Genomic DNA, 16,131 nt, shown 5'->3' on the forward strand with positions numbered 1-16,131 from the left:
AATTTACTAGTTGCTTTGTCACATGATCAGCGAGAGGCGTTTTGATTGGCTAACTCATCTCCACGGACTGGAGCTGTGATGCGTTCACGGGCTGGCGGATGTTTTGATATTTTAACTGGAAGTCGAAATTTAATCAATTATTTGGGCTACATTCTTATTTGAAATCTAAATTTAAATTAACTTACAAAGCCAATAAAATGCATCTCAATGGCATATATGTTACAAGTAAGAGTATACTTAAAGTAAACGCTCTTTGTTATTGATGTTCTCCGCATCGCAAACATTTAAGAAGTCATCATATCTCATCATCATTATAATACCATAACAACTGAAATTGAATTGTTCGGGAGACCCTGAACCTGCTAATAAAATGTCTTTTCTCAGGTATAGGTGAATAGCGTTGTCCTGCAGGTATATCATCGACCTTATTTTAGACACACTGAAGGACCATAGAACAAAGATACGTAAAATACAGTAAAATAAAATAAACTGTATGATGAATATATTATTAACAAAATACAATAATCTAAAAATAATAGTAATAGAAAAATAGTTCATTTATTCAACACATTTTCTCTCTAAATGCACCAACAAAAAGTCACCAGGAGACCTTATTGTGAATTCTTTGATTTGTACAATTGTTTTTTTTTTCTGATTAAGAGATGCAATATCATTTTGGTTATGACCTATACTTTGCGCAGTTTTTATCTGTTCTGAAAAGAATAAACAAACTGAATGAATTGTATATGAATATTGTATATTGTACGTATTGTATAGGAATATGAAGTCTCAAAACAATTTTTGGTCATACATTGGACTCACAACAAATAATACAAAATATATTAATATAACAGAAATGAAACAACTGCTTACAGAACTAAGTCCAGTTTAAATGTGACAACAGGACCACAATTGTACTAAACTATATCCATAGCACCCACCAGTGTGGTTAATTTTTAGCTTTGATCAATCGGAACTGTCCCTGAAAAATAAATTATAAACCAAACCAAATATACTTACAGTAATTTACAGATTTTGACAAGAGAACAAAATCAACACGGCTATGTTACTTCTTAAAAAGCTTTTTGTATTTTCATTTGCTTGATGTTTTAAATTACCAACCCCCCTCTTGGTTTTATCAGCTGGAGCTCGTTTTCACATTGAGGTAATGTGTAACATGAGATAGCGATAACACAGTGAAACAGATGTGAACTGAAAAAACAAAGAATTCCACTTCCATGGTTAATCAATGTTTGTCTTTATTTTAATATACAAAAGATGGATGTATTCTCATCTAGTTTATATTTCTAAGCATTTCAACTCACAGAGAGTTACCACTCATCCTGTTTTAGTGAAGTCAACCAACATACACACATTCACACAGTTCACATAAACAGGGAAAGTCACACGATTTCAGTGAAACATTCATTCGCACTACAAGAAATGAACAATACATTGACTGGAAATCAAAAAAAAAGGATTTTGCATTCACAGGACTCACACATGAAAAGGAAGAAACCCTTTACATTTGTCAATATATACACAAGAATTGATCAATTAAATTTTTTTTATTTTTTTTTCTCTGGAAGATGAGACTGACTCCATGTTAGTGTTACTAACAAAGTACTGCATGAGGTAACTGGTTTTTCTGTTCAGAAGAGCTGGGTGTAAGACAGCATTTGGAGGTAACAACCAATCACGGCAGACTATCCTACGCGATTGTTGTTTTTCTGGCACAATACGTGAAAGCACCTGGGTCACGTTCTACTCAGCATTTTTCTATCAGGATGCTGTAACATGTCCTCATCAGAGCATGATCCAGGTGTGATGAGATGCAGATTATTGATCTGAGTTGAATGATTTGAACTATAGTATTCAAATGACTATTGCTGTATAATAAATATTGCTGGACCCTTGGACCACGCACATGCCACTGTTTACATGACTTAATGGGGCCACGTTATCAAATCAATCATTCAAGTGGTTATAGACACATTGATGACTTCCAAACACAAAAAACACTGTTCTGTATTGATGATTTTTTTTTTTCTTTTGCCACACATTCTTAGCAAAACTGCACAGGAGCAAGTGTTATAGACCACTGTCAAAAATCACCCTCTCTCCAAAGCACTAATCATAGCACAACAGATGAGTGTGTGTGTGTTGTCCAACGTGGCTAAACTATCACTGAACAGGCCTGAACATCACATCAGCAGGTTAATATTGAGGTAATACTGTTCAAACTGGTGTTTCAAACAAGTGGCCAATCACAGAAGCCACCTGCACAAAACAAATTTTTTTGTTGTTTTTGACGATATTCACACTAAGCTTTCTAATGCAAGTGCTACCTACACAGCTTCTGACCCAGAGGAACTGATACCATTATTCATAGAACAGCAACACAATCACCATTCTTAAAAATTTGAAAATATATATATATGTATATATAATCACAGGGCTAGTTGTCAAAGAGATTTTTAAATATGTAGAGATGGAACTGACAAATCCCCTTCTGTTTCTGTGAAATGAGAACACTAATACCCTGATTTTGTATTTTTAAAAAAACAAATCAGTGTTCGGCAACTGTGTGTACACATCTATTTACAAGAATCTGCCTCTTTTCTTTTAGGTTTGTACAACACCGTGACAACTGGTCAGGCTCCATTTAAAAAAAAAAAAAAAAAAGTCCACAGACAAAGAAGCCCAGTTGGCAATAAAATATCTCAACTACTAAAACACAATAAAATACATAACACAACTTGATATACATGTAGAAAAAAGCCTGAGGTACTTGTCAGAATATCTGAGGTCAGTCTGGAGGAGTAAGCAGCTGAGGGCCTACCCAGTCAAAAAAAAAAAAACAACAAAAAGAAAAACATAAAAACAGAATATTAGCCTCACGTAATATAATGGATAGTTATCACATGTTAGCATTATATTAACAAAGAATACATGTACACCTATAAATCCTTGAGTATCCTGGAATAGTCACAGCAGCATAACGGACATTCAATGTATGGTATTCATGTTATGGTACAACTATGGCATTGCATTTGAGACAAAGGCAACCATTTGAGCTCTCCTTGCATGATGTACAGTGACTGAGGTATCTGGGGACTGGTGTCTGACTGAGTCTACTGAACAAACACCCCTGAAAATTAAAAACAGACATGTTGCTTACTCAAGTATGGCCCTCGCAAGGATAAAACCCAATTACCTGCCCATGGCTCTACCTTTAAAAACACACTCTACCCATCTTGTTATGTAGTCTTCAATTTCTCACACAAACACAAACACACACACACACACATACATTCTCACAAGACAGCTAAAAATCAAGAATGTGTAACATTGCAACTCCAGACAGCATCCGTCAATGCCCCTGGCACTGGCAAAGGAGTAACTCTGAATTTCTACAATTAAGAAAAGAAAAAAAAAAAAATTCCAGGAATACGTCCATGATAGCTAGCTGGATAGCTTGGCTCTCAAATTAGAGAAAATGTTCCAAAGAAGCTTACTGGATACCTGAGAGGTAGTTCCCCAGGGACAAGACACTTGTCCCAAATCTTCAAAAAGTTCATAAAGTCCAATACAACTGCTCAGCTCCTTTTTAGCTCCCTCCCCTTCCTTACAATACAACAGCTGTGCTCCAATTTCTTGATCTTTTTTCCCCATTTTGAGGCATTCATAGGTTTAAAATAAGTGAGCACACTTGTGTTTAAACAAAAAAAAAAGAAAGAAAGAAAGAAAGAAAAGAAAAAAAAAAAACAGACGCTTCAACCCCTGAGGAAGATGAATATATTTTGTCTAACAGTCTCAAAACGGTTCCTCCGAGGTGTGCAGCATGTCGTCCGAGGTTTGGAGCAAAGGTTCATTTCATTTGGCCGCAGACGATCATGACCAAAACAGGAAATCAAAAAGATAACTGATGAGGTAATAAAAAAAAAATAAAAATAAAAAAACAGACTAACACAAAAGAAATACATGAGGTAATGACAATATTTAAGGTTTGACACATGGGTGGTATCAGATGAGTCCATCGCATAGCTTATTACTAATACTACTAAACTACAGCAGAAGGATGTGTTAGATCTGACTTAAAACACCAAAAACATTAAAACAGGGAAAAAAAATACCAGTATTGGGATAAAATAGCAGCTGCATTTAAGTCGTTGCTAGTCGTTTTATGTTTTTAAATATTCACGGAGATCCGCTGAGTTTGGGTTTGAAAAAAAATGTCATGAGCTCAGGTGAAGGATGTTGTCACCCGTTCAGGTGCTGGACTCTTTGGGAGGTAGGTCCTCGTTGGTGAGAGAGGTCACAATGGAGGCGGGGTTGTCTGAGGTAGTGCTGCTGATCGTCCTGGCAATTTGGCCAATGCGCTCCTCAACGCAACCGGCCGACAATCGTGCCTCTGCATCATGGTCCCAGCATTCCTCAATGGTCTCGCACATCTGGCTCAAACCCTGTAGTCACAAGGCAGAAGTTATAGAACGGTAAAGTTTGTAGCTATATATTCTTATTTTTATTAAGGGATAGTTCATTTTGATTGAAACCCAAACATTATACATTTAATAGAGCAGAAATATAACATTTTCTACCCCACCGACAAAAAAGAAAACTTATTCAAAGAACTATGACCTCATACTCTTAAGCTACATTTGCCGGGAAAAAGGATGCATGACATCCTGGTATTGCAGTTAAAACTGCAGGAGCTATTCTTCCACTGTTACTCACAGGATGTTTGAGCCAGCAGTCCTTGATAGCTGGACGCATCTTTTTGTGCACAACCACATCCTGCAGATCCTCCAGGGAGGGATGCTGTCCTATTTCATCTTCAAACGGCAGCATGTATTCACCAACTGTACCTGAAGAGAAGGCAGTAAGGCCACAGAATGGAAAACATTACACAGAGAACAAATCAAGTAGTGCAGTATGCGGATTTCGAAAACTGGTGCTGTATTTAAAGAGTAACTTTAGCCACATTAGATCTTTGCCCCAGATAAGATGTCCTTTCTAGATAAAACAAAAACTTTTCCTTTGTTTATCAGGTCACTGAATCACAGTGACCCTTCACCTGTGAGCAAAGCAGCATTCCTGCACAGTCTGACTCACCATCAGTCTCTGAGCAGCGGGACACCAGCTCCCATAGCACCAAGCCCATAGCATACATATCTATCCTCAGGAAGGAGTCTCGCTGGAAGTTGATAGCTCCCTCTAGCACCTCTGGAGCCATGTAACGTCTCGTACCCACCTGTCAGGACAATACGTGAATGTCTACGTGAGTGTGGGCATGACTGGTGTTTCGGAAGAGTCCGAATGCTATTCAGCTATTTAAGATATGCTCTGTGCTCTTACAAAAACAGCCAGAATTACACCTCTTCTGGTATCACCTGTTGTCATGCTGACTGGTATACTATCCACAACACTTAGGTTAACACTTAGGTTAAGTCTGTGATTTCAGCCCTTTCTGAAACCTGATACTCACTGGCCTCAGGGCATTGAATGTACAACGAGCCAGTTGAAGGAATGTGAAACAATGCTTTTGTATTCAAAAACATCAAGAGTCCACAAGTCTCCAAACTTATCCAAGTTACTCTGCAGCCAAAAAGTTTATTTCCACGATGAATTATTAACATGATATCACAGTATCAACCACTAACAGGAAACAGCAACAAAGTTGATTCTTCTTAACTCCTACTGACTATAAAAATTATTTGACAGTGATGAATAGAAAAAGATCTTGTAATAGATATGAATCTGAAATTTACTGGAGGGCCACTGCAGAAATTAAACCAATATAAGTTGTTTCATACCTGGCCATGAGTGTCACCTGGAGGTTTTCCTGGTTCAAACCGTACAGCAAGCCCAAAGTCTCCAATAACTGCAGCTAAATCATCTCGAAGCATCACATTCTTGCTCTTGAAGTCCCTAGGAAATTAATTTCAGGACAGTTATTAAAATGCTGTGGTTACAGAGATATTAAGTCACACACATTAATCCATGACTTCCACTGAAAAATGACTATACCAAGCAAACCCAGAAGAGGGCACTAGTAATTTAAGTTTGAACCAAAACGCCACCTTCAGGATTTTTTTTTTTTTTGTGGTATGCGGACATGGTTCAGCAAAGTAAAGGAGCTGTCTATGTTTTAACTACCTGTGTGCAATAGTGGGTTTTGGCCCTTCTCCCTTGTAGCTGGGAATGTCCTCATGGAGGTAGGCCAAGCCTCGCGACATGGTCTCTGCTATGTGACACAGCTCAGTCCAGGTCACAGTGTTACCCTTCAGGTGGTCAGTCAAAGAGCCCTGTGCACACACATAGAAGATTCAGGAACATGGACTGACAAGGACTGTTTGATGCACAAATGAGCAGAAACAGATAATTTAAGTTGGTAGGCTTCACTTGCAATTGCCATCAAATCTGAGCAGTGGATGGATTAAAATAGGAGTCACACAATTCTATCATTGCATTCAGAGCTGCTACAATAAAGTCGACTTTAACAAACACTGTAAGGGTTTTTTGTTGAGGTAAATGGAGCCAATTCTGAAAAATATCCACTTCTGGTACACAAAGCAGACGCCCTGCACCTCAGCATGAATTTAATGCATGTGTGTATTTGAGTAGAAATGCTCTCACCCTCTCATGAAACTCTGTGATGAGCCACAGCTCCGTCTCCAGGTTGGTTCCATGTTTTTCTGCAGCGATGTAACGCAAGATGTTTTCATGTCGCATCCCCGGAGTCAAGAATATGTCCCTCTCATTTTGCCATGATTGCTTATCCTACACACAAACATTAGGTTCTGATTATTTAAAAAAAGCACTCCAGAAAATAATATGGTCCTTTCTTATGTCACATGAAGCAGACAGCACGAGCTTGTGCCTCTTACATTCAGATTCATGTCACAGCTTTAAAAATCCTACTTTCTGAAAAATATGCACTCAGTGATCGATGAAAAGACACAGAAGTTCATTTAACAGTATTTCTTGCTGGTTTGTAGACATTTCCATAAGAAAATAAATCTCTTAAGCATCTGGATAAAAAAAAAATATATATATATTCTCTGCTCCCTCTTCCTGTTTTTCCAAAACAAATATATCAGCAAGGAATGATACACCACCTTTCACACTTTGTGCTACATGAATAAACACAAATACAAAAAAATACATTGGAATATACTGACATTACTTTACTTAATGTCAGACAAATGTCAATATTTTGCTTGTGTCCCAACTTGAGAAACAAGTTAAAAGTCTTATTGTGCAACAGATGGCATATTGATTTTTAAGAATTCTGGTAATACCCTCATTACAACAGTGAATATTCATTTTCTGAGTTTTTCAAAATTTGAAGCATATCAATTATTCAGAAAATCAGAGGCTTAGCACTGTAACTCAAATATAATGTTAACGTATATGAGTGACACAAACTGAGGACAGAATAAAAGAAACATTTTTTAAAACTTACACAAATGTCTAGAATTAATTTGTCTGACATACCTGAACAGGGAAGATCTTTACAGCAACGTATTCACTCATCAACTGGGCTTTCCAAACGCAACCAAAGCGCCCCCTAGCTTTGATTTCCAGCAGCTGCAGAGGTTTCAGACCCACTAATGGGGATGGAGGAGTGGGTCCTGGATCCTAAGTAACAGACAAGGAAAACAATGTCACATTCTTCTGCCTAACTCAACTAAAAATATAAATTACTTTAACATCCCTCCCTACAGTCTATTACAGGAATATAACAGAAGGACTGGCTAAAGAAAATAAACAGCATTAGCAAACATGAAAGATGAAATCCACATTAAGCAACAGAAATTTAGAAACACCATGCAGTGAAAGACTGACCTTACATGATTACTACTTTAAATGAACATCAGAGATGAGTATGGCCTGTCTCACCTCACTCAGATCCACGTGGCCATAGGGAGGCTTGCGGTGGCGGTACATCCACAAGGCTAGAACGAGGGCCAGGGACAGCACACAGAGAGGGAGCAGGGAGTACACCAGCACATTGAGCAGGGATGGCACTCGAGTTGGAGGCCAGATTTTCACTGTGAAGGAGGAACAGAATAATTACATAATAATAAATGTCAGCTTTATGATGTGTAGGTTATTAGCAGCATCATAGATGTCCCTCTCAGACCTGATTTTAAAAGACCGGGGTAATATTTTATCTAGATTAGCCAGTCTTGATCATTCAGTCTTCAATGACTGATAAATGTCTACAGAGTTTGTACAAAAGCAGCAAATAACAGTATGTTGAAATGTCACTTATTTCTTCTTGTCAGTTGAAATCAGTACTGAACCACACAAGTTACTGAAAGGAGCAATATCACAAATATATAAAAGTCAATGTACTTTTACAATCAGCAAACAATGAACTGCAAAATGTACCAATTTCAATAGCTCTAATATGCAGTCAATGAAAATTGCATGAGATTTGACTGCAGTTCTCCTACACACAAAGACAACAAGGAATAATTTAGCAACATTAAAAAAAAAAAAAAAAAAGATAAATTCAAAGTCTGTATATGAGGGATCACCACAAGCCTGATAGTTTACTTCTGCAAGGCTAAGCTCCACTGCCATTAATCAGAGGTGGAAAAACAAAGACCTATTTTTTGCTTGCACTATATGTGGGATGCATTTGCCGCTCACCTCGGTTGCCGCTGCCAATCATGTCAGGAAGGTGGGTGAATCGTTCATTGCAGTAGTTGCCCTCGCAGCAGCAGAAGAAGACCTGAGGGTTTTCCTCCATTGAGACACACTCTTGCCTGAAACAGATCACACACTGACATCAGAATATCATGACAGTAAAACCTTCGTAACAATACGCTGTATACAATTATGAGTGGCTGACTTTTATATTTCTGCTGCTTCTGTCGTACATTACTTGCTTGGTAAAGTTGCCATAGTTTAGAAGTTTATAGATCAAAATCTTTTATTGAGAATATATTATCTTTCTTTCTTATCTATCTTTCTAACACTACGTGCACAGGTTGGAAGATTCTATCTGCTCTTTAATGCAACAACTCATCTTTGTGTCACATTCAAAATTACCCACTGGCTTACTCACCTTTCATTTTCTGTCTGTGGTTTAATGCAGCTTTTCACTTGGGCTAAATTGACCAGCAACAAATTTCCACTATATTCCCTCTTCAATTGTAATTACAGCCAACAGCACATCAGACTAAACCAATTTCCCTTGAAGCTGTCAGCACGTTTGTAGCTGCATTTAAACCTACAATTTGTATACATCCCACTGTAGCAAAGCTTTTTACAATCCTGCTCTTGTTTTGATGCAGTCACATGTTGACCATCATCAAATTGCCAATTTCTAACAAAACAGACACCATTTAACTGCAACCCAACAGCTTTAGTCTAGATCCTGCAATATTTCAAGTGCAGGTCAATCTCACAACCATTTTTTTTATTTAATACTAGAGAAGCTGCCCTATCTGTGTCATCTAGGACAGATTATTAGTTGTTTTTCTGCAGCTTGACTTCATGAGCCACCAGAGGTCACCAGCTTTTTCAAAAAGCTGTATCTTTAATATTAAAGTCTTAAGAAATTTGATTGGGCCACACAACTGTGGACTGGCTACTAATAAAAGTCTAGTTTAAAATTCTCCTCCTGACTTACAAGCTCCTGAGTGGCCATATGCCACCACATGTACCTGCCATCACCAGGCAGTGGTCCCTGAGCTGTGCTGTGCACTGTCGATGCAGGTTTCTGGGCATTTCCAAAAAGAATGAACTGGAGCTCTGCTGGTTGCAACGCAAATAGTCCATCATAAATCCCTTCCCTCCCATCTAGAAGAAGCTGGTTCTATCAATCACTGGTTCTGTACATCTTTTCATATCAAGCCTGTTAACTTAATTTTGAAATGATTTCAATTTACGCCCAGTGTTCTTTGAATAACATTGAATAATTTACACTCAATATACTGTGTTATGTACTTTCTGTCTGTATAGTTGCTTGAATGTGTTTTCAACTGTATATCGTCTAAATCAGATTGGGTTTTAGACAAGAAAATATTAATTAACTGATTGACAATGTATCAATGGCTGCAAACAAAGAAACAAAACAAGGCAAACTGAATATCTGCTGGGTTTGCACCAGACAAGATGAGCAGATTATGTTGCCATGTGATCTGGGAAAATACATTGGGCATGTTTTATTTTTTTTTTTTTTACAATGGTCTAACTGTAATTATTGATCAAGTAATTGATAAAAAAATATTGATGGATAATTGGAAAAAATATAGTAGTCGTAGTCCTGTAGCAATATATACTTAGCTTCATCTGCTGTTCTACGGCAGCTTCCAAAATTATTCAGGCCACTTCACTTTTTGCACACATCTTAAGAAAAATGCATATGAATGCAAGCTGGAGGTCCACAGCCAACTGTCTGAGTAGATTGTAATGAGAGATTTGAAACTGTGTCATCTCTTCACAAAAATGCATAAAATGGCTAAAGTGTACAAGAAGTAAAGGGGCCTTAATATCATCTGAAGTGATCATACATAGTACAAAGAGTATTCATAGAGGTGTGTATGTTTGCTGGCCATTTAGATAATGTGATGTGTACTGACAGTCATGTCGGGGATAAAGCACTATAAATAAGTTTAAAAAAAAAAAACTCAAATCAATAAGCAAATGGGCCACAGTTAATCGGGTAATGAGTATACCCAGCATCTCTTTTATGCAATGCTTTTTTTTTTTTTTTTTTTTATAAACAAAGTCAGGAGATTTAGGGAGGTGCTACTGATGATTTCCATATTGACTGATCCTGAAAGGCAGAAAATTAAGTGACAAATGCTCTGTAATAGATTCCCAGAGCACAAGATAACTTCTTTAGATGCTTGTTTTTCTTCACAAACAGGTCAAACAGGAGCTATTCCAGAGTGATATCAATTTAAAAAACATCTTCACATGTGAACAGTTACTACATGCAAAAGATTCACTTTTTACGTTGACTGGCTCATTGATAAATGGTTTCAGCATTAGAACTTCTATTTGCATCCTTAAAAATATCACAGTTCAGAGAATTAAAAATGCCTTAAACTACATGTGAGACTGTTGTACTGGCTGCCATGTAAAGCTGTAGTGACCCAACCTGTCATAGCAGTTGAAGTCGTCCAGCCAGCAGCCTTTCTTCACCAGCTTGATGGTCCCTGAGGAGTTGAGCCACGAGGCATAACAGTGCAGTCGCTTGTCCTTCTCCCCCTCGCATCGCTCAAAGCCGCTCTGGTTGGTCCTCTCCGTACGCCAGTTATCATTATAGTACACACACTCCCGGGTCTCTGCTTCACCCAGACTGTACCCTGAGATGGACAGAAGACCTCAGTCAGCTCGCATCATAATGAACTAAAACTCAGCAGCGTAAGCATAGACACATGGTGTAGGATCTGCTCAGAAACATCTCTGAGCAGATCCTCTCTCATCACTCTGGCCCATGGCCAGGTTTGGAAGCTCTCTGTAGTAGAAAGGAAGTTCCTCTGGGCAAAGGAATTATCCATGAATACCAAAAGATGTTTTCAGACAGTAACTTGTAGGGAAAAAAAAAGGTTAAATGGGTAAATTGACAGAATTTAATTAGCTATAAAAGAACAATTATGAAATACTATAAAAATACAGCACACCCACAGACTGCCATGCTACTTCTACAGATAAAGACTCCAGAATCTTCCTGGAGTGACACATCTGGAAAGACAGATAAGACTTTCTTCTTTAAAAGGGGAAGTTGTTGGACATTTTCTAACCAAGCTGGTGTGTAACAATGGCTGTCAGTCTCTGAATGCTGAATTCCTTTCAGAAAAGGTTTTATTATTCCTCTTAGTGGATTTAGCACTGAACACACTCAAGCAGCACATCGAAGAGGTTTTTGATGAACACTAAAGCAGATAACATGCCGAACATGTTATTCACAGTATCTCTTGGACATTCATGCCCAATCTTTGTTCACAGGGAAAAATAGTGCCTGTCTCTTTAAATCCCTGCCTATATAGGAGGTTGCCCATCCCCCAGTGTTACCCCCACCAACCCATTACACACGCGCGCGCGCTCACATACACACACACACATATATGTATTTAGTGGTTCAGCAGCATATAAGGACACATCCAAGGACCAAACATCATGTTCATTATTAGGGTGGGAAGGAAGGATGATAGTAAAGACAATAAATGCACACACATCCACACACACAGCAGTGATGTTCAACGCTCCACTGAGCCGAGATGGCATTTCTTGATTTCTGTGGTCACATGATCTGAGAGGACTTACTACAAGATCATTCCCCAACCCCCCTCCCTCTGTCACTTACTGAGGCTTATACCACAACAACATGAATTGTGGAGAAGCAGCTTACAATATTCACAGAGTCCTGATCTACAAATTTAAAAAGCCACTAGCCACAGCGCTCTTTGGCACACAGGACACAGAGGTGCCTCAATGAAATGTTTTCACTATTTTGTGAGAAGAAGTGGATGTTGTTTGCCAAAATGATCATTTAGTCACCGTAGAGAAGAGAAGAAGAATACCTTGCTAGAGAAGTGTGTTCATGTCAGAGATACAATTAAATTAATGAATAGTAAAAGCTGGTTAAAAAAAAAAAAAAAAACTAATTCCACCAGGCATCAAGTCACAACTGTGTTTAACAGCAAACTCAATTGAAAATACAAATCCTGACTTCATACAATCAGCTGTTGCGTCTTCAAATCAAATACCCGTGATTTATTAAAAACTTACAGAGTGTGTGTTTTCAATAGCTCATGTTCAGGCTGGAGCCACAAACAAGAGCACAGAGCTGAGATGTAGCCTCTAAGGTTTCAGGATGTTGATGCAGCTGCTGCCTTCTGTTGCTGCCACAAGAAAGGCGAGGGGGACGCAACAGTTTTAAGTTTGGATAAATATATACGTTCATTTCTCTGCAGAAAACATGTTTCTCGTCACACCTAAATACTGTTCAATCAAAAAGTCTTCAGTGTTACTTAAAAACGGAGTGGAAAACAGGCGTGTTAAAGGGACAAGCACGGAAAAGGCGATTACGGGTAAGAGAATAAAATCCCCACAGCCGAAGCACAGCATCCACTGCCAGTAAAGTTTCCTCAACTAACAAACGTAAACTGGTTCGCGGGTCGAAATTTTAAACGCATACAATTATTCAACAAAAAAGAGGGAGAGGGGGAAATCTGTCTGGCTTGGAGGGAGCGACTCGACAAAAGAACTGTTGCAAATTCGGACCCAGTATCAGCTTACCTGCGCATAAAGTTCCCAGAAGAAGTGAACAAGTCAGCCATGAAAAAGACATGTTCCGTTTTTAATACAGGACAGAGATTTCCTCTGCTTTTCCGACGCGAACATTAAAACTCAGGTTGTCCAAAACATCAGTCCAGGATCAAAACGACCACAGGCCTCCGGTCCCTCCAGCAGCCTAAACCACCACCAGCCACCACAACGCGTGTCAATAGCCGCGACGCTGCAACAATGTTGCAAGAAAAGACAGGAGCGATCGACCGCCAGGCTCTTAGCGCCTTGATATTTGCAGCATTTCGCTTCGGAACTGGATCCAAAACCCGATTGGGAAGCCGCTAAACCATCCGAGACGAAAGCTCGACGCTCTTTTTGAGGTTATTCACTTGAATAGTAGCACCGCTGCGTCGGGAGGTCGGTCGGGGTTTACATGCATATTACTGATCTGTGTCCAAAATGGCTTCTAAATGGGGAATGGGCTGCAAACAGGGAAACCCGGATGTGTAAACACAAAGAGGGGAATTCATGCAGCCAGCGAGTGACCTTAACACAACACCGAAGTACACCTCCAAATGACTTTATTTTGACATCCCATTGATAATCAGCACATTATTTTAATCACATTTAATCACCCCCAGCTGAAGAGATAGAAAGGATGGGGAAAGACGTGGACTTTCCACGTTGGTATTTGTCCCGTTTCCAGCTACTACACTTGCACTTTCTGTGGTTAGAGTTGGTATTTTAGTCTCCCTGTCGGTACTTATCATTTAGCACTGGTAAATTTAAATGGTAGCTCTGTCCAACCCCTATTGAATTTGGACACAGATGCATTTTGTTTGACTTTTTGAAATAATTTGTAACGTTAGTGAGAAAAATGTGCTGCGATATTTGGGAAAGAACAGTTATATCTCCCGATAGAAAGTCAAATGTGGGCTAGGATACACACCAGCCTGCATGTCCATATCATATGTAGTGTCTGTGCATTTAACAGCAAATTCAAGATCTAAATGTGCTAGTTGTGTTTGTGTCGGTGTGATAAATAAATCCCTTACAGCCCTACAGACACATGAAAATATCTGTATGATCTTTTATGCATAAGTGGCAGTGCTAAAAATAGCTGACCTAATTTGGAGTAACAGGATACAATAAACGCTATTTAAAATTTATTCGTTCTAATTACTAATTTCTCCACAGCACAGTGTTAAATATCAACCACATCTCAGGCACAAAAAGCAAAACAAAACCAAACCATGGCTCCCAAATGCATCAGCAAGTCTAAAAGTCTAGTTTAATAGTGGTACTTGCCAGATAATCAGTGAAAATACAAAAAGATAAATGTGTCAAAGGATTGATCAGCCTGCCCACGCTGCCAGTCTCCAGGCCAACAGACACTCACCTTTAGAAATATTTCCCTCGAATTAGTTAATCTTCAAGTTCCTCTTGCTAATTGGGTATGTTTCTCTTTTCTCATTTGCCCACTTAGGAAAAATACTTTTCCCCATTACAGCAAGTAATTTAGGGCTCAGAAACAGAATAGTTCCCTATAATAATGAAAAATCAAGGCATATAGTTTGGGCCATAGCATTCAAGGTGCACTTTCAAAAGTTCAGGCCTTTGTGTGAAATAAATGTCATCATCAGAGAAAATCAACAGTGACATTGTTAAAATGCCATTAAGCCTTGCTCACAGGTCTCTCTTTCGTTCACATCTTTGACATCCAGACTAATGGCATGTTGGTGACACCCAGCTAATTCATGCAACAAATGGCTCAGGAATAAGGTTAGCTATAGGTAATCACGCTTAAACTACTGCCATTGAGTGTAACTCAAGACAAAGCATTTCCTCATTAAGCTATCCTATATTGACCCCGTAACTCAATAGAGGCCACGAGTGAAACCTTGTAGAGATAGATGCTCTGTTGTCATGACAGGTGGAAGAGAAAGCACGTAAGTGCTCATTAAAAAGGGCCAGCAGCTACAACCATGTGTGACATTTGTAACAGAATTAGAGCATCGGGTTAAATGATGCAGTGGAACATAAAAATCCTGAAACTATGAGCTAATCATATTGTAAAATGCAATTACATGTAGCATATCCCAGTCGGTCATTCCTCACACTGTGGTACCAATAATGCAAGCCCTTTGTGAGCGTAATTTGATGAAAAACTGAATATAAGCTCAATAAATAAATTGAGTTTAGGTGGATAAACTCCAAATAAAAATGCACTAATTAATAAATTATTCTCAAGCTGTGTTTCTGTAATTTTTATTTTAAATATCCAAAGTATTTGCATATATTATTTGTTTATGTGTTTGTGTCATTGCCGCTGAGAGTCTCTCCATTGTGATCATTTAGAAACCCCTGAGGTGAACATCAGGACTTCACAGTAAAAAAGACAGATGACACTAGGTGGTAGCAGAGCTTCCCGGGGCAGGTGCTGGCACTGCCTAAAACCTGCACAACATCTGTCATTCCCTCTTGATTTACTCTATATGTAGTGAGAACACACACATTATGTTCTTCACAGCTCACTGCCAAATATTTACCTGTGTAACTGTTACAAAGGCTAGTTGGTAGTTTTTTTTTTTTGTTGTTTATTTATAGTTTTAATTTAAAAATTGTGTTTTGTTGATTATTGAGCCACACTTTTTTTTTTTTTTTTTACTATCATAACAATTTAATCCCCCTGGATATACATAATTCCCACCTATCTATCTGTTAATCTATGTTCAGTGGTATCCAGAATACCTCATGTAACTTGGTAATGGATCCATTAGTATGAGGAAAAAAGCACAGCACTTAAACGTTTTGCACTTATGGCGTATAATAGAAAGCAATTACATGAATCATAGCCTGCAGCCAGTTCTA

The 16,131-nt window shown here is 38.5% G+C and overlaps 1 protein-coding gene across 1 annotated transcript; it reads right to left on the reverse strand.

Moving 5' to 3' along the window:
• Nucleotides 1-1,263: 1,263 nt before the first annotated feature.
• LOC113134845 (activin receptor type-2B-like) lies at nucleotides 1,264-13,703 on the reverse strand. Its single transcript, XM_026314385.1, has 11 exons — nucleotides 13,270-13,703; nucleotides 11,126-11,333; nucleotides 8,665-8,780; nucleotides 7,906-8,057; nucleotides 7,501-7,644; nucleotides 6,640-6,783; nucleotides 6,160-6,308; nucleotides 5,817-5,931; nucleotides 5,116-5,254; nucleotides 4,738-4,868; nucleotides 1,264-4,466 (listed from the first exon to the last, which is right to left on the reverse strand). The coding sequence occupies exons 1-11, from the start codon at nucleotides 13,319-13,321 to the stop codon at nucleotides 4,272-4,274; spliced, it is 1,545 nt and encodes a 514-aa protein (XP_026170170.1). The 5' UTR covers nucleotides 13,322-13,703; the 3' UTR covers nucleotides 1,264-4,271.
• Between the last annotated feature and the right edge of the window lie 2,428 nt (nucleotides 13,704-16,131).

Source organism: Mastacembelus armatus, chromosome 17 (assembly GCF_900324485.2).
Source record: "Mastacembelus armatus chromosome 17, fMasArm1.2, whole genome shotgun sequence".
NCBI classification, from domain to species: Eukaryota; Metazoa; Chordata; class Actinopteri; order Synbranchiformes; family Mastacembelidae; genus Mastacembelus; species Mastacembelus armatus.

Bases quoted from the DNA above. Each gene is read 5' to 3' on its own strand.
- LOC113134845 (XM_026314385.1), bottom strand. From the start codon at position 13,321: ATGTCTTTTTCATGGCTGACTTGTTCACTTCTTCTGGGAACTTTATGC. The intron at 8,781-11,125 runs GTTGGGTCACTA...GATCTGTTTCAG, and splicing joins GACTTCAACTGCTATGACAG to GCAAGAGTGTGTCTCAATGG. The intron at 4,467-4,737 runs GTGAGTAACAGT...TTGTGACTACAG, and splicing joins ACTGCTGGCTCAAACATCCT to GGTTTGAGCCAGATGTGCGA.